General features: G+C 36.1%; 4 protein-coding genes across 5 annotated transcripts; 2 read left to right on the top strand and 2 right to left on the bottom strand.

Moving 5' to 3' along the window:
* Positions 1-151: 151 nt before the first annotated feature.
* Positions 152-8350, bottom strand: LOC306849532 (DEP domain-containing protein 1A-like). Of its 2 annotated transcripts, XM_079384635.1 has the most exons (12): positions 8091-8348; positions 7412-7677; positions 7190-7322; positions 6988-7109; positions 6133-6263; positions 5997-6044; positions 5662-5799; positions 4103-4975; positions 3234-3406; positions 2935-3108; positions 1646-1825; positions 152-1395 (listed from the first exon to the last, which is right to left on the bottom strand). In XM_079384635.1, exons 1-12 carry the CDS (start codon positions 8136-8138, stop codon positions 1252-1254), a joined length of 2430 nt encoding a protein of 809 aa, XP_079240761.1. In that variant the 5' UTR covers positions 8139-8348; the 3' UTR covers positions 152-1251. The 2 variants fall into 2 exon arrangements, with proteins under 2 accessions (XP_079240761.1, XP_079240762.1); XM_079384636.1 differs by lacking the exon at positions 4103-4975 and having other exon boundaries at positions 8091-8350.
* An 847-nt stretch (positions 8351-9197) lies between these two features.
* Positions 9198-10492, top strand: smim15 (small integral membrane protein 15). Its single transcript, XM_079384661.1, has 2 exons — positions 9198-9267; positions 9735-10492. Exon 2 carries the CDS (start codon positions 9766-9768, stop codon positions 9988-9990), a length of 225 nt encoding a protein of 74 aa, XP_079240787.1. The 5' UTR covers positions 9198-9267; positions 9735-9765; the 3' UTR covers positions 9991-10492.
* Positions 10493-11453: 961 nt separating this feature from the next.
* ndufaf2 (NADH:ubiquinone oxidoreductase complex assembly factor 2) lies at positions 11454-13323 on the bottom strand. Its single transcript, XM_079384660.1, has 4 exons — positions 13026-13323; positions 12614-12703; positions 12327-12367; positions 11454-11864 (listed from the first exon to the last, which is right to left on the bottom strand). The coding sequence occupies exons 1-4, from the start codon at positions 13138-13140 to the stop codon at positions 11619-11621; spliced, it is 492 nt and encodes a 163-aa protein (XP_079240786.1). The 5' UTR covers positions 13141-13323; the 3' UTR covers positions 11454-11618.
* A 175-nt stretch (positions 13324-13498) lies between these two features.
* LOC306849539 (DNA excision repair protein ERCC-8-like) lies at positions 13499-25048 on the top strand. The gene is made up of 11 exons (XM_079384650.1): positions 13499-13628; positions 14947-15042; positions 15348-15449; positions 15575-15636; positions 19870-19938; positions 20610-20676; positions 21319-21422; positions 22530-22654; positions 23010-23207; positions 23351-23446; positions 24447-25048. Exons 1-11 carry the CDS (start codon positions 13552-13554, stop codon positions 24507-24509), a joined length of 1059 nt encoding a protein of 352 aa, XP_079240776.1. The 5' UTR covers positions 13499-13551; the 3' UTR covers positions 24510-25048.
* The last annotated feature ends 40 nt before the right edge of the window (positions 25049-25088 follow it).

Raw genomic sequence — 25088 nt, 5'->3', positions numbered from 1 at the left:
TGGCATGTGAAAAGACATTTTTTTTTTTTTAACAATCTGTTTGTTGAGATGTAACAAGATATTACAAAGTCGTAAATGTAGTACAACAATAATGTAGTTACATCTTTTCATATGAAAAAACACAACACAAAAAAACCCCACAGGTTATTTTAAATAGTGTGAAAAGGCATTTAATTATTTTTTCTTTGTTTACTGCCCTGCATGACAAATGATTTGTTTTCCAGGGCCATCATTCATAAACGGAGACTGGTTGTGAATACTGATGAATGTTCACACAGAAGCACTTCTCACAAGTCAGAGACTACAATGACATGCACACGTTTCATATACTGACAATAAAAAACAAAAATGTAATTTAATTTAAAAAACAAAAAATTGCATATTTATAATGTTTATTGCATAGATCAGGAACAGTATAAGAAATTCAGGGTGATACAATAAAGTAATAAACAACATAAAACAATGGATTTGGCTCACTTATGCTCATTAACTCGATACAGTAAAACCATAAATCAATCACTGTCCAAGTTTAGTCTTTCATTCTTAATATGCAAGCCACTAAATCAGTACAATGACTGAGTGCAAGATGATAAAACACAGATAAGAGGAACATAAGCAATCAGTAGATACTGACTAGAAAGAAAATGTACACAAGAAATGACTACACGTCAGCGCATTTGAGATGGCAAAAAACAGTGCAAATTAGCCCATATTAGCTTAGTAGCCAGGAAACTCCCACATCACAGAAAATCAATATATTTGTCTTTACAAGTCTGAGTGAGCATTTTCTATGCACCTGAATAGTGAAGACACACACAAAAAAAGACATAATAGAAAAACAAGGGACGAAAAGTGACACACAAACAATGTTACAAGACTAAAATTAAAATCTTCATTTCGTTTCAAGAAGTCTCCATGTAAACTGCATGTCAAACCTATCTGCATAATATTGGCTGTGGGTTCTCTGAGCTTTTGTAGATATGACACTATGAATGTCTGAAAGCTCCCAATAAATCACACACCTTAAATAAATAACATTAAAACTAACAGACATCTGTACTGAAACTGAAAAAGAAAAATCACTTCACTAGAGAGCAACAGCACAAGAAACCTAAAAAAAAACAAAAAACACTTCAACCAAAGTTACAGCTCAGATTATACTATGCAATCCAATGCATTAGATCAACTAGAGGTCTTTAAACACAAACAGTCTCCCAAAATATCATTCATAATTCACAATTTAAGAGGTATTCAGTTTCGGATACTGAAGGTTTTGGCTTTCTTGATGCTTAACAGCATTGGCGGTTTTATCTTTGGTTTATCTGCAAAAAGCTGAGCTTCACTCTCTGTTGTGGGAAAACGTCTTGAGTAGATGTCAGGATATTCCTTCTGAAACTGAGAGAAGAACAAGAAAAATAATCATTTGCTTTTGTATGCGGCCATAAAATTATCCGGAACAAACTATGAATCAACACTTTGGTGTTAAGAGCATATTTCAGTGATTAAATTACATTTCATTTTGTGTTTAATATTTACTGCTAGAAAATAACAAAAAGTAATAAAAATGTTTAAGGCCTTATTTTGTGTCCCTTTCGTGGAAACGGCAGGATGTTTATGAGATATGAGAAGTGGAGTAAATAAATACCAGTTTTAGCTTCTTTTTCTTCTCTTTCACAGACATGGTCTTGTCCTTTATGAGACTCTCCAGTAGGTCAGCAAGAGCAGTCTGGGACACAGAGAGTTTCTGCTCTTCAAACTCCTGAGTGCTGATCTGCCTGCAGAATGAGTAGATCGGCATGGCAACACCAGAGCCTGGGTATGCGGTCTGAGATCCAAAACGCATGCAAATGAATGTTGGATGAATAAATAAACAGAGACATCTCTTCTCATGAATAAACTTGTTTAAATTCAATTTAACATGTTCTATGTTTAATTCCTTCAATGCAATGGCCATTACAATACAAACCAAAAATCTTTGATTTTACAAACTGAGGGATGTTTTTGTTTTAACTCGGGTTCTGTTTAACCCTCACTAACCCTTCATCCTCAGGTTGCAAGTTGCTTTAAAAAAATATTTAATATATATACAATAGTTCAAAAGTTTGGGGTCAGAATTGTGTGTGTGTGTGTTAAAAAAATAACACTTGATCAAACAAGACAGTAAAAAGATTTAGAATGTAACAAAAGATTTTTATTTCTAATAAATGTTGTTCTTTTTTAACTTTCTATTCATCAAAGAATCCTGGAAAAACATGTATCAAGGTTTTCATAAAGATATTAAGTAGCACAACTGTTTTTAACATTGAAAATAATAAGTAATGTTTCTTGAGCACCAAATCAGCATATTATTATGATTTCTGAAGGATCATGTGACACTGAAGACTGGAGTAATGGCTGCTGAAAATTCAGCTTTGCCATCACAGGAATAAATTTATATATATTAATTATTTTAAACTGTTATCGTATTTTACAATATTACCCTTTTAACTGTATTTTTGATTAAACAATTGCAGCATTGGTGAGCGTAAGATCTTTATCAAAATCTAGTTAATTATAGTTCTCTATATATTTAGCATTTTTAAGCAACACTGCTAATATATTAAAATAAATACAAATTTAAATGTATTTAAAAACATTCCCCCGGTTTCACAGACAAGGCTTAAGCTAGTCCCAGACCAAAATGCATGTTTGAGCTGTCTCAACTGAAAATATATTGCTCTTACATATCTAAAATTATGTCAGTGTCATTGTTCTGTGTCAAGATGCACACCTTAATGTGTTCTTCTAAGGCATTTTTGTAAAAGTTGCTTAAATATCTTAATTTAACGAAGGCCTAGTTCTGGCTTAAGCTAAGCCCCGTTTGTGAAACCGGGCCATTATTTCCAAGAAGTATATATCGTATGAGTAATTTCAATGTGGTTTGTCAGCACTCACCAGTGATTTGAGATAACTGATGTAATCTTCCACAGCATTGCGCAGGTACACAGGCACCTGCAGGACCTCCTGGTGGTGATCCATGAGAAAGGATAATAGCCTTGTAGCCAAGAGCTCGTCCAGATCATCTACCTCCTCACAACTCAAGACACATCTAGAGAAAGTCTGCACCAACTGTACAGAAGTATATGAATATGCAGAAAAGCACAAGAAAATAAAACATTGACTTGAGAGATGATAAAAAGGTAAAAAAACTACATAAAATCTATCTATATAAGGTCTATTGGACTCTTCCTGACCAGAGTCCGTGTTCCAATGACGTCATGCAGCCGTGGCATGTCGACGTTCTGGCTCATACGAGAGGTCATTCGCAGAAGCAGCTGTAGTTTGCGGCGACTGGCGGGTGGCAGGAGTAATGTGCAGAGCTGCAGGGCCTCAATGGCCACCCGCTCCAGTGATGGCTGCAATAAACCTGGAATGTCATGTGACTCACATGTAACCGAAATAAACCACACCAAAAAACTATAAACACACATAAAGCTTAAACATCACGTAATAAGTTCTGATGATCATGATCAAATCACACACATAAACTTCTTTAAGCAACACAAACACAACTGCACATCTAAAAAAAAAAAAAAAAAAAAAAAAAAAAGTATTTTACATTTCAGTAAGTGAATAAAATGCTTAGAATATAAATACTGCAAATTACAAGAAAACTAAAATATACAAATCAAACACACACTCACTACACTGTACTGTTGTTGTTTTTTTTAACCAAAAATTGCCAAATAAATATGTAAAACGTTCAAAAAAAAAATATTATTAGTAGCCAAAGTGTGCCACAGAATTAGTTAGCATTAAAGTGATAGTTCACCCAAAAATTTTAATTTCGTTATACTGTTCCAGACCTCTAAGGAGATATTTAGCAAGAAAATAAGAGTAGCTTTTTTCCTCCTAAGTATCCATTTTGTGTCCTATGCAAGTAAATCATACAGGTTTGGAACAACATGAGGATGAGCACATTTTTGAGTTTTCATTTTTGGGTGAACTATCCCTTTAAGAATTATCATTCACGTTAGTCTGGCGGGCACAAACAAACACATGCTCAAGCACAAACAGACAAGCACATCCTCATGGTTTGTGTGTGTTTTTCACATGCTCTTACTTTGCTCGGGGTGGCGTGCTAACGGGGGCCAAGTGGGTGCAGGTTTGCTCAGGTCCAGAGAGCTCTGACAGCGTCTGTTAAAGCTCGGACCAGCCCTAATGTCCATGCAACTTCCATGCAAACTGAGCAAACCAGGACCTCTAAGGCCAATGCTATACGTGGAATCTGGCCTCATGGTAATTTCAGCCACAGGAGCGTGGATGCTAAAGCTGCTAGCAGACATTTCTCTATTCTCCTCTATGTCAAACAAGTTACCGATGCTTCTGGGCCGGGCCCTGGAGGGTCTCTGGTTGGTTCGGCGAAGATCTGAAGGGAGTTGTGAGATTGTGTTGTTGCTGGACGTTTGAACACAAGAGTTTATGGACATTGAGGAACCTTGAAGCTCAAATTTGAGGTTTGGGTCTACTGGAGAATATGTTTGAGAGGATGATTTATCACTGCTGCAGGACTGTAGACTTTCAGATGATCTGAGAAGTCTGTTCTTTGAATGGTTATGAACAATTCCCTCCAAAGAGCAACTTCTTGACCGAAGCCTGCCAAATGGGACTTCTGTTTTGTGAGCCTGAGGAATATCTAGATAGCTACCGCCCAGCCGGTCTCCATCGCTGGCCCTTCTACCTCTAAACACGGGCTGCTGTGCTCTATGGGTTTCTAATTTAGTCTCTGCTTTTGAACTGAAAATTTCCCTCATGGGTGAATCGGCTTCATCGAAGGCCTCCTTTCTTATTAAGCTCAGTAGGAGGCATTCGGTAGATTTGAACAGGTTGGCAGCGTTCACAAATGGGGTTTTTGCTGGCTGTGGGCAGTTGGGTTCCTCCTGGTTTTTACGCTTTCCACGTTGAGTTTTAGGAGCTGTGATGTAGCCACACATAACTAGCAAAGGACCAGACAACAGAACATAAACAACAAACAAGCAGACAAAGACATTCAAGAATGAGGTGAGACATTCAAAACAGAGAAGTCAGAGTTAGTTTTGAACATCATCTGACAACACAAAAGCAGTGCAGTCAGAAGAAACAGTGCCGTGTGACTCCACAGTTTGCTCCATCAGTATTTTATATATTAATACCCACAGCCAAATGATTTAGGTAACTCTTTAGGAAGGATTTCCCAGAAAGGATGAAGTGTCTGAGTATTCAAACAATCCAGGCCTGAATCTCAAATGACTTATTAACCCATTTATCCTGCTTATGTAAAAAATAAAAATCATCATGTAACAAACCATACTTGCATAAACTGTAAAATGGATACACTACCATTCAAAAGTTTGGGGTTAATAAGAATTGTTTAAAAATGTTTTGGAAGACGTTCTTCAAAGCTGCATTTATTTGACCAAAAACACAGTAATATTGTGAAATGTTATTTCTATTTAAAATGAACTATTTTCTATTTGAATAGATTTTAAAATATAATTCCTGAATTTTCAGCAGCCATTACTCCAATATCACATGATCCTTCAGAAATCGTTCTAATATGCTGATTTGGTGCTCAGAAAAACATTACTACTTATTATCAGTGCTGAAAACAGTTGTACAATCAAGCATGTGCTTCATACATACCCAAGATGTTGACAAAGAGTTCATAGTACTGGTAAGTAAGCAGTGGCTGAGAAAGGCTGTAGAAATAGTCTGAAACCGTTTTAAACACATCCCGCTCAAAGCCTGGGTAAGATGGCTGGTTTGAGTCATACTTTGGCCCTTGATAGATTGGAAAAATTACAAAGCATTATTATAAAATCAATTAATCATATATATATATATATATATATATATATATATATACACACACACACACACACACAAAAGTACATTATGAATGTTATCTTGATCTGGCTGTAGTAACATTTTAAATACTTATTTCAACTTCACTTAATTTCACAAATAGCATAACTTACAGTTTGCAAGACATTTCATGGCAGACAAAACCCAGTGTGGCAAATCATCTATTGAGGGGGACGAAACAAGACAAAATAAACAGAATGCAAAAATATGATGTTCTCCACAGACTGAAAAGACACATATCTGACCTACCGGTCTTATCTTCCAATGAAACGACCCCATGTTTATTGACTTTGGTCATATTATAAACAATGAACTGGGGATTGACTTGGGCTGGATCCAAAACATCTTCAAGAGACCCTGATCCCACCACCTTCTGCAAACTGAGCATACAAAAGATGACATAGAACATCATGTAGAACCTATTTAAAATGTTGTTTTTTTATTTATTTATTATTAATTTATGTAATACACCCTCTAATTAGAACAGTTAGACATGTGTAACAGAATTTCCTACACTAAAGGTGCTTCACGATGCCATAGAAGAACCTTTTTTGTCTAAATGGTTCCATAAAGAACCCTTAACATCTGAAGTTCAGTTTCACAAAAGGTTCTTTGTTGTGAAAGAAGGTTCTTCGGATTATAAAAGGTAAGAAAGAGATGATTCTATAAAGAACCTCTGACTGGTTCTCTGTGGAACCAAAAATCTTCTATGGCATCACTGTGAAGAACCTTTTAAGCACCTTTACTTTTAAGAGTGTAGGGGAAAACACTGCAAAAAAGACAACATAGCATCACATTTACTCTATTATTATTCATTTGGACTCAAATAAATCATACAGAATCCACGTCTACATCAAAAACAAACCAGCAGTGATCACTAACTAAACAATTACCATTGTGGACATGCACCGAGATATATTTAATACCTTGGTATGACTTGTAAATGCCAAACATTTAGAAGAAAGCAATGCTTCAAAGTATTATATTAGATAATCTTGCTACTTTGTAAGTGATTACAAGCAGGAAGTACTTTTGGTGCAATGCGGTGTACTTCAAAGCATGCAAACTATAGGTGACAGATGGTGTGGGGGGAGGTGGGCTTACTGTGTAAGTGTGACATTCTTCCAGATGACTTGAATGTCGTCCTCTGCGAGCTCCCTGCAGTGCTCCATCTCACTTGAGGAAGATCCCATAGGAGATTCTTGTGCTTCTGGATCCACATTTTCCTGTGTGAAACAGCAAGTGGATATTATACATCTGCAATGAAATGTCACGTTAACAACACATTGGAAACAACTAAAATTACCAATATTTCTTTGTCAAATTTCTTAGAGCCCCTGAATTTGAAGAAACTCTCCCTGTCCATCATAGATATGCTCTTTTTTCTCAAAACAGAGGCACGGTTAGGAATGGTCTTCAGTGGAGATGTTGATGGAAACCTGAAACATATTTTAAACCAGATAACATTACGATTCTCTATATTTTTCACCAAAATTCTTTCCAACCTTTCTAAAACAGTTTATAATACCTGTACAGCTGGCTGTTGTCCTCCAGGTCTTCCATGCCCCATCTACCCTTCACATCCTCAATAACATGGTTCTTCAAGAACTTTTTTAGCAGCTGGACTGTCTGCTGTCTGGTGACGTCGGGTCCAAAATTGCTGTTGTTCTTCAAGAGTTCATGTAACCAGTCCACAGCTGCTGATGCGGTGAAGCAGTTCATGTAAACTCTGAAGTGCTGCCGGTGCTTCTTCAAAGGCATCCCTGCCCGAAACAGCTTGGTCACTTCATTCCACTGGAGAATAAAAAGATGAAGAACATGAAGAGCTTGTAATCACTTATATATATATATATATATATAAATAAATCATAATAATAAGAATATGCAGGGAAGAACATTGTTCTCCAAGTTTATAACTGTTACTCTTTTTGTTCAAAATGTTTTCACAATTGACATTAAATATACATTAAGTAGACAAAAGGCATGGTAAATAGTTTTAATGTGAACTATAACGACATATATAGCTAAAGAAACACCTAATAATAAACATAGCACTTCTATAGCTCAAAAAACAACAACTCAATTTGCTTAACAAAAACTGAACAGCTAAATAAACGTGCATTATAAAACTGAGATGCAGGTAATTGACCTTGTAAACAAATGCTATACATGACCGAACCAAATTTGATCAAAGGCAGGAGACTCACCAGTTTAGTGGCCCTGTATGGACCTGGAGTGACGATGTGTGAACTCATTGAAAAGGTCGCGATGTATTAAACACCTATACAGCCGTTTTCATTATTCCTACATATACGGGACAGTTTGTTTTTGATCTACTGAACACATTAGGCTATATTTAATAGTATTACTGAATATATCGATAGCTAAACCCGCTAATAGATATGCCGCTGGCTGTGTAAACAGATCATCCGGGGATGTTTCAATCCTCACACCCGTTTGAAATTACAACGCTAACGTCTCAGAAGATTGTGATTGGATGGTTTGTTTGGTCACATGATCTACATTCCGACAGCCATTGGTTGTTCATTGGTGACAGTTTTGGCTGTCAAAATATTGGTCTGATAATAATATAAACTCTCAGATGTTATTTTATTATGAAAATCCAAAGCTATAATATGTTGTTAATTTCCTTATATTGAATGCAAAATTCTTCATTTATAAGCAAAAATGGCTTAAATCTCCTTTGTATTTTCCACTTTTTCTTGCTGAATTTGACTCATTTAATCTCTCTTTCATTTTACATTTACAAATAACAAATAGACTGCCAATTTTTCTTAAAAGTTGTAATTTTATTTATTTATTTTTTGCTTTTCTTTTCTTTTTTACAGTCTATGGGATAATACCATAATGTGTGCAAATCCATATTATTGTTTTCTGTGCTTGCTTTATTATTATTATTATTATTTATACAATGAATTTAAATATGGAATTGCTCAAATTATATATATATATATATATATATATATATATATATATATACATATATATATATACACTCCAAACAAAGAAAATGTAAAAATGACAATACAACATAAAAACAAACAAAAAAAGGTACTGCTTCACTTATTTATCATTATCATATTTATAATTACATATAATTCAAATGATATATAATTCACATTGCATTCTCTACAAGATATTTGCAAGACAACATGAATACAGGTTAACAACGATTAAAAAAAATTTTTAAATAAAAAGGCTCATTTAAGCCATTTGTAGTTTCCGTTCTGAGAGGACGTGAATGGGAACGACTACAATTCCCATGCCGCAATGCACACACGTTAAGAGTTTCACTTCCGTTAGGTGTTTCTGGCGACAGTTACCGACTCATAACTGGTCGGCAAATATTGAACGGTTTATCTGGTAGGTGCTCGTCTTTTTATAAACAGATCACATTGAACAACATGCTCTATGTAATGGTATTTACACAAAGTTACTATAGTGTAATTTTCATTCATATTAGTGTTGTAGAACAGTCGCTAGAAAGCTGTGTTGCTAGCTTTTAGCTGCCACTGATACCTACCGAACTTCGTTAGAGAACTGTAACTGGTTTAACAGTTTTATCAAATCATTTTTAAATATAAATATGAATAGGTATATATTTATTGCACAAAAGAAAAATAATAAATCTTTACTCGGTAAAACAAAACTCATAGATTTGCATGCTAAACTACCTAGCTAATAATATGATCAGTCAAAGGCATAAAAGGCTATTACAGCGAGCAATATTGACTCTAAACTACAATGTAAACTTAGGAATATGACATTTTACACATTGCATGAGATCCTGCATCTAGTGATGTGAATTTATAACTCGTTTCTCTTCTCAGGATCTGCTGCTGAAGACGGAGAACAAGGACGATGATTGATATCAAAGCATGGGCAGAATATGTGGTGGAGTGGGCAGCCAAAGATCCCTATGGATTTCTCACCACGGTTATCCTGGCTTTGACCCCTCTGTTTATTGCCAGCGCCCTGTTGTCATGGAAACTCGCCAAGATGATTGAGGCCAAGGACCGTGAGCAGAAGAAGAAACAAAAACGACAAGAGAACATTGCCAAAGCCAAGAGGGCCAAGAAGGATTGAGCTTGGCATGGAGAGGGGTCAATGTAACAGTCTGGTCCCCGATATATGGCTCTTCTCTTCACCCAGGACAGTTCTAATGGGACTTGGAGCAAGACTGGGCTTGAAAGAGGCCTTAGTAAACCCTTAGAGGGAACATTTAATGGAGAGTTGATTGATCTCAGTGGCAGGACTGCAGTACTTTTCCAGGATATTATCAATACAATGGAAAATGCACTGCATTTTTGTGCTATACACCATTGTGCAGTACTCTGCATTCCATTTTTTACTGGGTTGATTGTTTTTTCCAAGCTGAATCCACAACACACTTAAATTATGCTTTTTTTTTTAATTATTAATAAAAAAAATCTACATGAATTTTGGCTCAAAACTGTCTGTGTGTGATTACTACAGTATTCTTGAATCTTAACCACATTATTTTTCAATGACAAAGACATTTAACTATTTGTGAGACTTTTGATTCATTAATCACTAAAGGTAAATAACTAGAAGAATAAAGTGCAGTAAATGTAAAATGCCTGTGTTTATGATTGATTATTTTGATAAGTGCAGCTGCAATGTTTATTTACACACTTTCTAAAAATGCAAAAGGAAATAGAAATCATTTTAAATTAGTCTCTACTGATATTAATAATTTTCAATATGGCGAGACGGCACATCTGAAATAAAATTGATTAAACTGAATGCATAAAATGTTTGATTTTTAAACAATCCTGAAGCAGAGCTCTCAGAAAATTAGCAGCATATATTTTGTTTCTTTATATCATTTTACAATCCATTTCAGTGATGGTAAAGATAGTTCACCCAAACATTAAAATTTACTAACCCTCAGACCATCTAAGATGTAGACGAGTTTGTTTTTTCATTGGAACAGATATGGAGAAATTTAGCATTACATTACATTACTATCCAGTTGATCCTCTAGTCTACAGTGATAGGTTCCATGAGAATGAGAGGAAAAACTCCATAATAATGCACATAATTGACATGAGTCCAGTCCATCAATTAATGTCTTGTGAAGTGAAAAGCTGCATGTTTGCAAGTTTACATCCATCATTTAAACTTTGAAGTTTTCACTTTAAAGTCTAGAATCAATAATAATGCTTCCTCCAGTGAAAAAGGTCATGTCATCCTCTCACATCAAAATCGACCATAATATTTGTTTAGAACTGCTTTGGCTCCTGATTTAGACAAGGAGAAGGCAATAGCATGGATAGAGGACTCGTAATTTACCTGGAAGCAACGGTTTGAAGTTAAAAACATCTTAATGCTGAGCTTTTCAATTCACAAGACCTTTGCGATGTTGTATTGTCATGTTTTCATCAGATGTTTGGACTCCAAATTCTCCAAATCGGTTTGGATGAAACTCACCTACATCTTGGATGGCCTGAGAGACTGAACATTTTCAGAAATTTTTAATTTCTGGTCAAAATATTCATTTAAACTTGAAAAACAATAGCAAGCTAACCAGTCATTACATAGTGTTTTTAATTGTCTTCAAAAAAAACAAAAAAAAAAACAGTATTGAATATATATCAAGACGTGCTGAGATGCAGTGAAAATCAGCAGAACTACTATTTCACTTAGATTGCAAATTTACTTGAAGACAGCAAAGGAAGTTTCAAATAAAGCTATTTTTTGCTTTCTGGAGGTGTCCAGGACCCAGGCTGGAATGTGTTGGCAGTGCTTACAGGGTCCTCACTGAATTCAGGCTTTCCAAACTGTGTGGCAGAAGCATGACCTTTGACCTGAGTCTGAACAGGTTGGGCCACCAAACCTTCCTCATGCTCTTTGGCCTGCAGGGCTTTATCCTTCTCCTCTGCCGCTACAGCTCTGATTTTGATCTGTTCCCTGTAATGTTCATTCTGTAGCAACTCCTATAGAGGGCAACAGACAAGTGTTAAAGGGATAGTTCACCCAAAAATGAAAATTCGGTCATCATTTACTCACCCTCAAGTAGTTCCAAACCTGTATGAATATCTTTGTTCTGCTCAACACAAAGGAAGATATTCTGAAGAATGTGGGAAACAGAGCAGTTCTGGGGCACCATTGACTTCCATAGTATTTTTTTTTTCCTACTATGGAAGTCAATGGTGCCCCAAAACAGCCTGATTACAAACTTTCTTCTTTGTGTTTGGCAGAGCAAAGACAGTCATACAGGGTTGGAACTACTTGAGGGTGAGTAAATGATGACAGAATTTTCATTTTTGGGTGAATCTCTTTAACGCGACACTCCCAATGATGTGTTCATTACAACATTACTAGCTATACAATTCTCATTTTAAGACATTATATAATGCCTTTATAGGCACTCTCAATATAATCAGACACAAAAGTACCTCTATTGTAGGTGGCTGCTTCCGCCTGCCTCTGATCCAAGCTACGGGAAAAGAAAAGCCAAGACTAAGTTAATAAATCATTTGATAACTATATATATGAAAACATTTACATTTTAAAGAACAATATTATAAAACATCTAATAATAGGCTTACGACAAGGTCAGTTTTGCAAACAGTTCTTTTCGTTTAGACAGTTATAGAAACAATCTGGACATAAATTTTGGTTGGATTCATTCACATTATCGTAAAAATATATAGTATTTGTTCATTAATGTAGTCTCTATTACCATCCCATTCAGAAGGAATGTTTCCCTCCATGTACTCAAACTCTTTTGGATTGGCTGCTTCTACTAGGCGTCTGGTCCGGGTGACCCGTCCTGAGGAAGACAAGGCATTAGGTTTATTTGAACTAACAAATTAAACAACAAAAAGATAAGTTATCTATAACCACTGGCCAAAAAATGAGCTTGATTGGAAGATGACTGGTAAGTATTTATAGTACAGAATGGCTACAATTCAAAATATTTACTTTTATTTAAAGTTATTTTAGGCATTTAGATTATATATTTTCGGCATATGCATAATTCTCAATTTTAATATCAATTTATAATCAGTATTGCATTAATATGAATAAACTTGTATCAAATTGGCTATTAGTGGTTTAAAAAGAGGTCAAGATTACTCCTATGCATGACCTACCTGTCCATGACTTCTGCTCGGGTATGTAGTAATATTTATTTCCTATATGATCTGTGCCGACATGCTCTTTCACCACTCCAAATGTTCTTCGCAACAGAGAGGTAATACGGCTCATCACTATAAGTTAAGTATCTGTTTATATATCCTCTCCTAGTGTACATACGCATTTACTTTGAATCGTAGGTTACACAATGACCTAGCATTAATACTGTCATCTGATTGGTTCTTGCTCCCGGTTTGACCAATCAGAGTTCGTGTTGTAGACACGTCACAACATGGCTGCCTCCTATCCAACAAAGTGCGCAACAATCATATTTAAAAGCTGAACTAGATCATATACATTTAGTGCGTTGTGCAGAATGAATTTGTTTAGTTTAAAAACGCGGTTTTACAGGCTAAAAAACCGCCACTCAAAAGCTTGGGTAAAAGACTCTAAACAGACATCTGTTATGGTTATTTCACTCTGAAACACAGTCATACCGTACAATACCCAAATAAACAGAAAAGCTTCAATGTCTCTACAACGATGCTGAGTTTTCTTTATGCCAGGCAATCAGGGCTTGGCGACCCAGTTCGTCTGAGACGTGCAGAGTCTACAAGAAGGTAATGCTGTATTTTTTCCCCGAGGTGCTTCTAGAAGAGCTTCAATGGTTTAAAAGATATACATGTTCAAACAAAACAAGTAAATAAAAAAATAGGGCTGTCAAACGATTAATCGCATACAAAATAAAAGTTTTTGTTTGCATAATATATGTGTGTGTTCTGTGTATATTTGTTATGCATACATAAATGCACATACAGTATATATTATGAAAATATTGACATTTACATGTCTATATTTATGTTCATTTAATTTATATAATAAATATATTTAATATATAAACAACCTATTTTTCTGAAATATATACATGTATGTGTATATATATATATATGTAAGGAATAATTGACGACGGGCCGTTGAATTATTAGAAAAATAATGCACACCCGAGGTGGTGATGCGGCCACGACGCGAAGCGGAGTATATATGACATCGATCAGATTATATATTTCAAGGGATTCGTCCGGTTTTTCTACTTAAATCGCTATTGTGAGTAGGATTATTTCTTCCGCATCTCATCCAACGACTCTTTTGCTAGTTCCAAAAAGTCATTTTAAAGCTGGCAATGGAGGCTTGAGCCGTTGATAGCAGACTAATGCAGTTAATAATGAAGTTATTAGAAAGAGAGCGAGAGAGACAGAGAAAGAGAAACAGAGAGAGAGAGAGAGAGAGCTTGTATGAATTAGGCTACCTCTGTGTGTCCCTCAACAGTGTTCTGAAGCACCGTCTCTAAACTGTAAGTCTGCTTTAAGATGCAGCGCTGTTATTACCTCGCTAGTGAGAAATGTCATGTGTAGCCTTTAAGTTGCTACACTAGGCTAACTGATAAAATCGTCAGGGCAGCGCTGACAACGATGCGAAGTGATATGGAACTGTAATGCGGTCAAGAAAGCTGCCTGGAACTACGTTCGCCGTGCGTTTCCCTGAAAATAATTGCACACCTCAGAACGTTCGTCAGCCAATCAGATTCAAGCATTCAACGGCCCCGTAGTATAAATGTATATAATATACACAGCACACATACAGTACATATATAAACAAAAACTTTTATTTTGGATGTGCTTAATCGCGATTAATCCTTTGACAGCACTAAAAAAAAAAAAAAAAGATAGGGGAAAAAGCTTTTAAAACTATTAACACGTCTCTATTTGTTTTTTTTTTTTGTTGGTATTGTGTAATGATGTTAACATTCCAGTATTATTTTGTTACGTTTGCTGGAATAATTAATGCATAGATGAGAGTGTTGGACTAGTAAACTGCTTTATTTATGAATGTATGTATGTATGATTGGGCATAACCCATTCTCCCATACTGTATTTTTAGGGTGCTGAGTCTGGAGTTGAACCACAACAGAGATGTTGATCGTATTCATGGCAATGGAATTAACACCCTGGACATTGAGGCTATTGATGGAAGATAGTAAGTGTACAATAACCATAGAATTCACATTTACGTATATTTGCATGCATCACACAATTCTTTTCTTGTGATGACACCCATTTTGCTGTTTTGTACATTGCCTATTTGTATATTATTCTTTTATTATCTGTGTCCTGGCCTGTTGCTGTCTTTCTGTTGCACTGTGGAGCTTCTGTCACTAAAACAAATTCCTCGTATGTGTAAACAACATACTTGGCCAATAAAGCTCATTCTGATTCTGATTCTGATTCATATAACAAGAAGACAATAAATACAACAAATTTCTGGCCTGGTTTGCTTTCCAGTATTTTGTCAGGTGGATCTGATGGCGTAATTGTGATCTATGACTTGGAAAACAACAGCAAGAAGCCTCGATACACTTGCAAAGCAATCTGCACAGTGGGCAGGTCAGTATGACTTCATTCTCGTTCACAGTGTTCCAGTGACCACCAGATGGCAGTATGATATTTTCAGATTTTAATGTGTGTTTGCATGTAATGTGCTGCTTTCACATCTCTGTTTTTCTGTGAAGGTCCAGTCAGCATGTGCATAAATTCAGCGTTGAAACAGTGCAGTGGTACCCGCATGACACTGGTATGTTTGTAAGTAAGTAAGTAAGTCGTGACGTATTGTCAAGTATGGTGACCCATACTCGAAATTGGTGCTCTGCGTTTAACCCATCCAAGTGCACACACACAGCAGTGAGTAGTGAACAAATGCGCACACACACACACACACACACCGTGAACACACACCCGGAGCAGTGGGCAGCCATGCTGCGGCGCCCGGGGAGCAATTGGGGGTTCGGTGCCTTGCTCAAGGGCACCTCAGTCGTGGTATTGAGGGTGGAGAGAGCGCTGGACATTCACTCCCCCCACCTACAATTCCTGCCGGCCGGGGACTCGAACCCGCAACCTTTCGAGTACGAGTCCGACTCTCTAACCATTAGGCCACGACTTCCCCCAGTCGTGGGGGAAGTCGTGGCCTAATGTATCTAGTTCATTCGACAAAACCATGAAAGTCTGGGATACAGAAACTCTGAAGGTGTGTCTAAGTCTATGTCTTGAAGATTACTCATTTATTTATCTTTTTCTCTCCTTATAATTATAATAATATATTGTATGTGTGTATGTCCACATAATGCTATTTTCACTTCTGTTTAGTTCCTTCCTAACTGCATTTAATTTGCTCTGTCCTTGCACAATAACAGCAAAGTTGAATCTAATCGAATCTATAAGTATACATGACCACCTGCTTTTACCCAGTCCACAAAGTCCCCACAGTTTTTGTTTTTTTTCACAAATGTAATTTAGCAAATTATCCAACAACTGAAAGCAGTAAGCCATTGTGGAACCACCAATCTGCTCTAACAGTGGCTCTTCTGTGGTGTCAAATGTCCCTTATCTGTTGGCCCTTCATCTGGTATTTGCATTGTAACTGACACACAGGAATGGTCCCCAAGCAACATTCAATGCCTTCTGCTCCCTTAAGCACATCTAACATGGGTGTATATACAGTGGGTATGGAAAGTATTCAGACCCCCTTAAATTTTTCACTCTTTGTTATATTGCAGCCATTTGCTAAAACCATTCAAGTTCATTTTTTTCCTCATTAATGTACACACAGCACCCCATATTGACAGAAAAAAACACAGAATTGTTGACATTTTTGCAGATTTATTAAAAAAGAAAAACTGAAATATCACATGGTCCTAAGTATTCAGACCCTTTGCTGTGACACTCATATATTTAACTCAGGTGCTGTCCATTTCTTCGGATCATCCTTGAGATGGTTCTACACCTTCATTTGAGTCCAGCTGTGTTTGATTATACTGACTGGACTTGATTAGGAAAGCCACACACCTGTCTATATAAGACCTTACAGCTCACAGTGCATGTCAGAGCAAATGAGAATCATGAGGTCAAAGGAACTGCCTGAAGAGCTCAGAGACAGAATTGTGGCAAGGCACAGATCTGGCCAAGGTTACAAAAACATTTCTGCTGCACTTAAGGTTCCTAAGAGCACAGTGGCCTCCATAATCCTTAAATGGAAGACGTTTGGGACGACCAGAACCCTTCCTAGAGCTGGCCGTCCGGCCAAACTGAGCTATCAGGGGAGAAGAGCCTTGGTGAGAGAGGTAAAGAAGAACCCAAAGATCACTGTGGCTGAGCTCCAGAGATGCAGTCGGGAGATGGGAAAAAGTTGTAGAAAGTCAACCATCACTGCAGCCCTCCACCAGTCGGGGCTTTATGGCAGAGTGGCCCGACGGAAGCCTCTCCTCAGTGCAAGACACAAAAAAACACCTGAAGGACTACAAGATGGTGAGACATAAGATTCTCTGGTCTGATGAGACCAAGATAGAACTTTTTGGCCTTAATTCTAAGCGGTATGTGTGGAGAAAACCAGGCACTGCTCATCACCTGTCCAATACAGTCCCAACAGTGAAGCATGGTGGTGGCAGCATCATGCTGTGGGGGTGTTTTTCAGCTGCAGGGACATGAATGCGGCCAAGTACAGGGATATCCTGGACAAAAACCTTCTCCAGAGTGCTCAGGACCTCAGACTGGGCCGACGGTTTACCTTCCAACAAGACAATGACCCTAAGCACACAGCTAAAATAACGAAGGAGTGGCTTCACAACAACTCCGTGACTGTTCTTGAATGGCCCAGCCAGAGCCCTGACTTAAACCCAATTGAGCATCTCTGGAGAGACCTAAAAATGGCTGTCCACCAACATTTACCATCCAACCTGACAGAACTGGAGAGGATCTGCAAGGAGAAATGACAGAGGATCCCCAAATCCAGGTGTGAAAAACTTGTTGCATCTTTCCCAAAAAGACTCATGGCTGTATTAGATCAAAAGGGTGCTTCTACTAAATACTGAGCAAAGGGTCTGAATACTTAGGACCATGTGATATTTCAGTTTTTCTTTTTTAATAAATGAGCAAAAATGTCAACAATTCTGTGTTTTTCTGTCAATATTGGGTGCTGTGTGTACATTGAGGAAAAAAATGAACTTGAATGGTTTTAGCAAATGGCTGCAATATAACAAAGAGTGAAAAATTTAAGGGGGTCTGAATACTTTCCGTACCCACTGTATGTGTATTTCCCTTATTTATCACATTAAGTGATAAATTATTATTTTATCACATTAAGTTTCACTGAATATTATTTATTTCAGCCAGCTGAGGAGTTCCAGTTTGATGGTAATGTCTACTGTCATCACATGTCTCCTATAGCCAGGAAGCACAGTCTTGTAGCAGGTGTGTTCTCTGACCAAACCAAACCTTCTGCATGTGGGTGTTCTTTTGCAATTCTGAGCACTCATTACTCTTTGATTTGATTCAGTTAAAAATTGAGAATCCTTAGAGCTTTAGAGTAGCACATTCACAGCATCTACATCTTCAGATGGCCTTCAAAAAAGAGTTTATTCCCAAAATGTATGTTTTAGGTAGATGCTCATATCTGCTCTAGAATATTCTTTAGGTAAAGTGGAAGAAATTATGGGATCTTTATCATCATTATTACCATTAAATGGGGAGACGGTAAAACATTTCCTGCTTTAGAAGTGAGGAATCCAGGCACTTACCTACTAATCAAGAAGGACAGGTTATGAACGCCTCCATTGTCTCCATCTTTCCTTTTCTCTATTTCTTTTTCTTTTTTTCCCAATGAGTTTCAATGAACTCATAATTAATTTTTCCCCCACTTCCATTTTTTTCAGGAAAAAAACTAACTTGTTTAAGAAGACTTTTTCTTAATCTCCCATAGTATAATAAGATGTGACATGATTATATGCTGAAGAAGCAAATGCAACCTTCTCTATAATGTAATATTTATCAGAAGCTAGGATCTGCCCTGATACATATTTTGTACATATGATCAGTCTTTTTGTCTTCGCTAAATTATCTTTAAAGCTACAAGAAGTATTACGTCAAGTGTGACATCAAGGCCTTTATGAAATTTCACACCTGTTTCCAACTTCATGCATGTCAAACATTATTCATTTTGAGTGTTCTGAGTTCTCTTGGGTTTGAGGCATGGTTTACATCAAAATTTCTGATAAATTTGGCCTGACAGCTCTGACTAACACCTCCAAAGTTTCCAGTTACTGGAATCCATAAATTAAATTTGATTAAGCAGTATTATTTAAGTAAACTGTATCTGTATGTTTATTGTGACGTAGTTAAAAATCTGGTCAATTTTTTTTATAACCAATTTATTCCAGAAAATCTGACATCTCGCATACATACTTTTTCTTGCAACTGCATAATCAGAATCATTTTAAAAATTATATTAATAAATAATTTGTTTTATTTGTCACATACACAATTATACAGAGTATAACCAGCAGTGAAATGTGTGCATTTAACCCATCCAAGTGTACACTCAGTAGTGAACACACCCGGAGCAGTGGGCAGCCAACGCTGCGGCGCCCAGGGAGCAGTTGGGGGTTCGGTGCCTTGCTCAAGGGTCTCGGGTCTCACCTCAGTCGTGGTATTGAGGGTGGAGAGAGTGTTGGTTATTCACACCCCCACCTACAATCCCTGCCGGACCTGAGACTCGAACCCACGACCTTTAATAGCCATTAGGCCACGACTGCCCCTGTGGGAAAATTCAGCATTTTCCCACAAGTTTATCATTTGTATTCCAGTACATAAATCTTATAAAATTACAAAATATTGTGCAATTACTTGCCACAAACACATATTGGTGTGTTCAGTGTGTGTTGCCCTCAACACTGGGTTCAGAGCTACTACAATAACAGTGTGTCTGAGCTGTTGTGTTATTCTTCTCACTCAGCTCTATTGTGCTCTGTGTTGGCAGTTGGTACCAAAGACCCCAAAGTGCAGCTTTGTGATCTGAAGTCTGGGTCCCGCATCCACATCCTTCAGGGTGAGTAATGCCAGTTGTTTCTGAATGGAGACAGCCCTGGTGGAGGGATATTGTATGCTTTTAAAAGCCAAAGCTCAAATGTTTTGAATAGACACGGGTTATTAAATCCTGGCCATATTAGCAGTAATTTTCCCAGATTTTTCTGTTCATCTCAGAGACCGCAATGCAAGATTTACAATACCATTCAAATATTTGCGTGTGGTAAGTTTTGTGCATTAAAACAATATTATTGTGAAATATTGTTATAGTTTAAAATAAAATGTTTTCTATTTTAAAATATTTTTATTTAATATTGTGATGCAAAGCTGCATTTTCAGCAGTCATTCAGTGTCACATGATCCTTCAGAAATCATTCTAATATGCTGATTTGGTGCTAAAGAAACACTCTTATCTCTGTATATAAATGTTGAAAACGATTGTGCTGCTTAATATTTTTGTGGAAATTTATAAAAAAAATTCAGGATACATTGATAAATACAAAGTTCATACAAGCAGCATTTATTTGAGATAGAAATCTTTTGCTAACCTTATTAATGTCTTTAGTGTCACATTTGATCAATTCAATGAATAAATGTATTAAGTATTTCACCTCAAACTTTTGAGCGGTAGTGTACTAACATTAAGAGTTGGCCAAAGTGTCAGTTATCATAAAAACAAGTTTTCCCTGGCAGGTCACAGGGGCGAGATCCTCTCAGTGAGATGGTCTCCACGATACGAGCACATCCTGGCCACCGCCAGGTAAGCACTTCCCCACCTGCACAAATGTCAATGCACTCAACTTTCATTTGCTACCATAACAATAAACAGCCACATCTTGTGCTATATGATGCTGTTTTTTTAACTATTGAGGGTATTTTTGTAACTATTTGGTAACTATTTATGGTATTTATTAGTTTTTTACATAATCAAGTCACATGCAGTATTTATGCATAATGTCTTTTCAAAAGATTCAGCGCTCACCTGCTGTTTGCGTAATGTGAGTGAATGAGAGTGAGATAATTAGCCACTGGGGACTTTTGAAACTGTCCTTCCTGCCTAGAAAATTAAGAAAACAGACCTGTGTGTCAGCCTTCTGCAAGATTATTTGCTAAATCTATTTTACAAATAAAAACTGAGCACATAAAGTTGAACTAAGCACATAAAGTTCTAGGAAGAAACTGATTGTAGGAAGACTTTCAGGCATTTTGGCATCCGTTTTGTTTGGCATCTAATTCTCAAACGAGATGATGATTGCCTAATTTAGGTGGGCATAAGAATGATTATGGTAGCATTACATGAACAGAGGGATCAAACTTGTTTAAAGGCCAGTTCTGAATCTGACCTCACCATCTGTAGGAGATTTATTTATCTTGCATTATTGCTAGCAGGATTTCCCATTAGCACTGACAGCAGGGTTCGTGTCTGGGATGTGAGAAGAGCCTCGGGGAGTCTTTTTACTTTGGACCAGCACAATGGGGACAAATCCAAGGCCTCATCTGAAGCAGGTGAAATCACACTTGTTTCATCAAGCCTCATGAGGATAAATGTGTTTTGTGTTTTAATCTTTACACGATATTTGGGAAAATGAACTGCATAATGAATGAATTGTAATCAGTTACAGTTTAACTGAAAAGCATTTGAGAGGTAGTTCATGAAGCTGTAAAATATAATTTACTGTGTGCATTCTATAAAATGCATTCATGTGAATAAATAATTGCTTCCAAAATAGTGCATCAGAATTAATATGCAATTTTAAAGCAAATTCAGATGATACATTTTTTTTAAAGACTGTTGCCACAGCGAAGAGTGCAGCAAGCAGAATTAAATTACCAATAATCTCTGTGTAAAAGATGCTGACAACTCGTAGTGCTGCATCAGACAAAGAGCTGTTTATATACTTAATAGACCTGTCTGTTATCACCCACATTGTACTTGTATGTATTTTTTTTTAATTTTCTTCTGTCACAGAAAACAAAGCAAAATCAAATGCACACACACACACACACACACACACATATATATATATATATATATATATTAGTCAGTTTAACACACTAATGATATAATGATAAACACTAAATAATATAATATAAAATATCAATATTATTTAATATAAATATATAAAAGAATTAATATTATACACTTTCATTTAAATGTGTATATACTGTATATGTACAATACAAATATATTTTGTATTTCTTATATTTCTTATTTATAAAAATTTATATATATATATATATATATATATATATATATATATATGGCTCGATTAATCGCATCCAAAATAAGTCTGTGTTTACATAAAATGTGTATGTGAACTGTGTACAGTATATTTATGTTTATATAAATACACACACACAAGTGTATATATTTAAGAAAAAAATATATATTTATTGAAATATATAAATTATATATTCATATTTAAATATGATTTATATATACATGTAAATATTTCTTAAATATATACATGTATGTGTGTGTTAATATATAAATATACAGTGCACACACATATATTATGTAAACACAAACTTTTATTTTGGATGTGATTAATCACGATTAATCGATTTGACCACCCTAAAAATATTTAATATAATATGTTACTTTTCTTCCAGTGAACACGGCACACAATGGGCGAGTGAATGGATTGTGCTTCACAGCTGACGGACTTCATCTCCTCACTACTGGGACAGATGATCGCATACGCCTGTGGAACAGTGCCACAGGGGAAAACACATTAGTGAGTAGCAGTTAGGCTTGTTTGAAGACTTTCTTAATACCTAATCTATGTTTTGTAAAAAGTATCAAGAATTATATTCTGAGCCTATGTTCATGCAGCAAAAGGAATGTCTTCTCTCATGAGTGTTATTGGCCTTCTGTGTGTCAAAAGAGTTTATTCCAAAAGCAACTGAGACAGAATGTTGCCAGACATGAAAACAAGATACAATCATCTGAAGACATTCACGTGTTTTCCTAAACACTTTCTTTGTTAATGACAAGAAATATGTTCTTTAAAAAAATGGCTGGCTGATGCACATTTTTTATCTGCTAAGTTGTTCATTTGTTATTAAAAAATCCTTATTTCTCATTAAAAGGTGAACTATGGGAAAGTCGTGAATGAGAGTCGCAAAGGCCTCAAGTTTACCGTATCGAGGGGCTGCAGTCCGGAGTTTGTGTTTGTGCCGTGTGGCAGTTCGGTTGTGGTGTACAGGCTTCACTCAGGAGAGCTGATCACTATGTTGAGGGGACATTATAATAACGTAGACTGCTGTGAGTTCCATCCTGATTATCAGGTAATGTTGATCCCAGTGACTTGCTTAGTGGTTTTGTCTTTACTAATTAACTAAAACTTAAAGTATGCCTGTAATTTAAAGCTTTTGAGGTCTAGCATTAGCTCATAGACTATTGACTGTGAATCTGTGGGGTGCATTTTTAGGAGCTGTACAGCGGAGGTAAAGACTGTAACGTCCTGGCCTGGGTCCCAGTGCTGAGACAGCCTGACATTGAGGATGATGAAACCAACTCTAAAAGGGTAAAACAGTTTGAGACATTTTTAATATAAAACATATTACTTAATTTCACTGGCTCTTATTTAGATTTTAAAAAATCTGAGGTTGATTGAATTAACAGTGCACCTTAATGACAAATGCAATGCACTGTGGATCAGCTGTTTATACCTTTGCAGATCTGCAGGTTTGGATTAGGTGGAGCAGAAAGTAAATCCAAATTTGTGCTCATGTAAACACGTTCTCCAACCTTGCTCATGTCCCTCAGCCAATAGATAAGATCAGATGACTTGACAAAAACTATGCCCATTATGGCATGCATTCAGATGCGATTGCTGTCAGTCATGGTATACGTGAGGTATGCATGTTGCCTGGAGTCACATCTTGATGGCTTGTAGTTTATCAGTCTCTCTATGTTTTGCGTTGAACATCCTGCTCTACCAGTTTTTCTGGCAAAAACTCTGGTACACATTTAAATAATCGCAATGTATTACTGCATCACTGATACACACATAGTAGCTATTAGCAATTACATGGCTTAGTGATATGATTTGTATTTTTAACAATGTATTTGGAAAAACTTTAGTAATTTCACAACAATATATATTTTTATTTACATATTTAACATTTTTGTTTATTATTACTATGATTTATTTATTCGTTTTTTTGGTAAAATGTTGTGGTTTGAGAAATATATTTGAAAACTTTTTAGATTTAAAAATATTAATTCTAAATATTTTCAACATTTTATTTTTATTTATTATTTTTTTTAAAAATATTTATAGCTTTCATTATGTTTTTTTTGGAAGTTTTTATTTATTTAGTATTATTATAATTTTTTTCATTTGCAATAATACCAGAAATGTATTCAGTCATAAATCATGACAGCTATTAGTTCATAAACTTATATATGCAACTATGTGCCCTGTATCATCTAAACCACAATTAAACTTGACTGAATCATGTTGGCTTAATAATGATTAAATATTTAATGTTTCTGAATATTCTGGATGCATATTTTTACAGGGTGGAGCACAAGCTGCTATCAATCCTGCTTTTGAAGATGCCTGGAGCAGCGATGAAGACTGACAGAGCAAGGAACCCATCACCACTATATGCATTCCCTCAGAGATTAAAGGGCTTTTACTGCATTCAGTTGCAATCTGCATCAAGGGGTGCATATAAAGTGACTGTACATAAAAAAAGACTCATGGGTGTTGAGTACTTTCTTTGATTGTCATCTACTGATTTGCCTGTGGATTTTAAGTTTTACATTGTCTTGAGCTTCACTTCTGTGGGATTTGCATTTCACATAGATGTGAACTACAAGTTCTCATATCTTTAGAACCAATAAATAAGCTACCATGGTTTCGTGTAAAAAAAAAAAAAAAAGGCTTTGTGATTATGCTGAACATATTTGTTTTTACTTCTGTGGGATGATCAACGAACAGTTTAGGCTTTATTTTTGAGCTTTAAACATTGAATGTGTGTGTTTTTTTTTTTTTAAAAAAAGACCCTTGCTGACAGTATATCATTTGTGTATTTTATGCTAATACTGTTGTCTGTGTTGTTGCTTTTAATTTATTTTTATTCAAATTAAAATAAAAACTTTTGGAACATTTTCAATGAATCGATATATTGTGGCATCACTAATCTGTCACATTTGGC

This window comes from Barbus barbus (assembly GCF_936440315.1).
Source record: "Barbus barbus genome assembly, chromosome: 29".
Lineage (NCBI taxonomy): Eukaryota > Metazoa > Chordata > Actinopteri > Cypriniformes > Cyprinidae > Barbus > Barbus barbus.
This window is presented reverse-complemented; position numbering and strand designations above follow the sequence as displayed.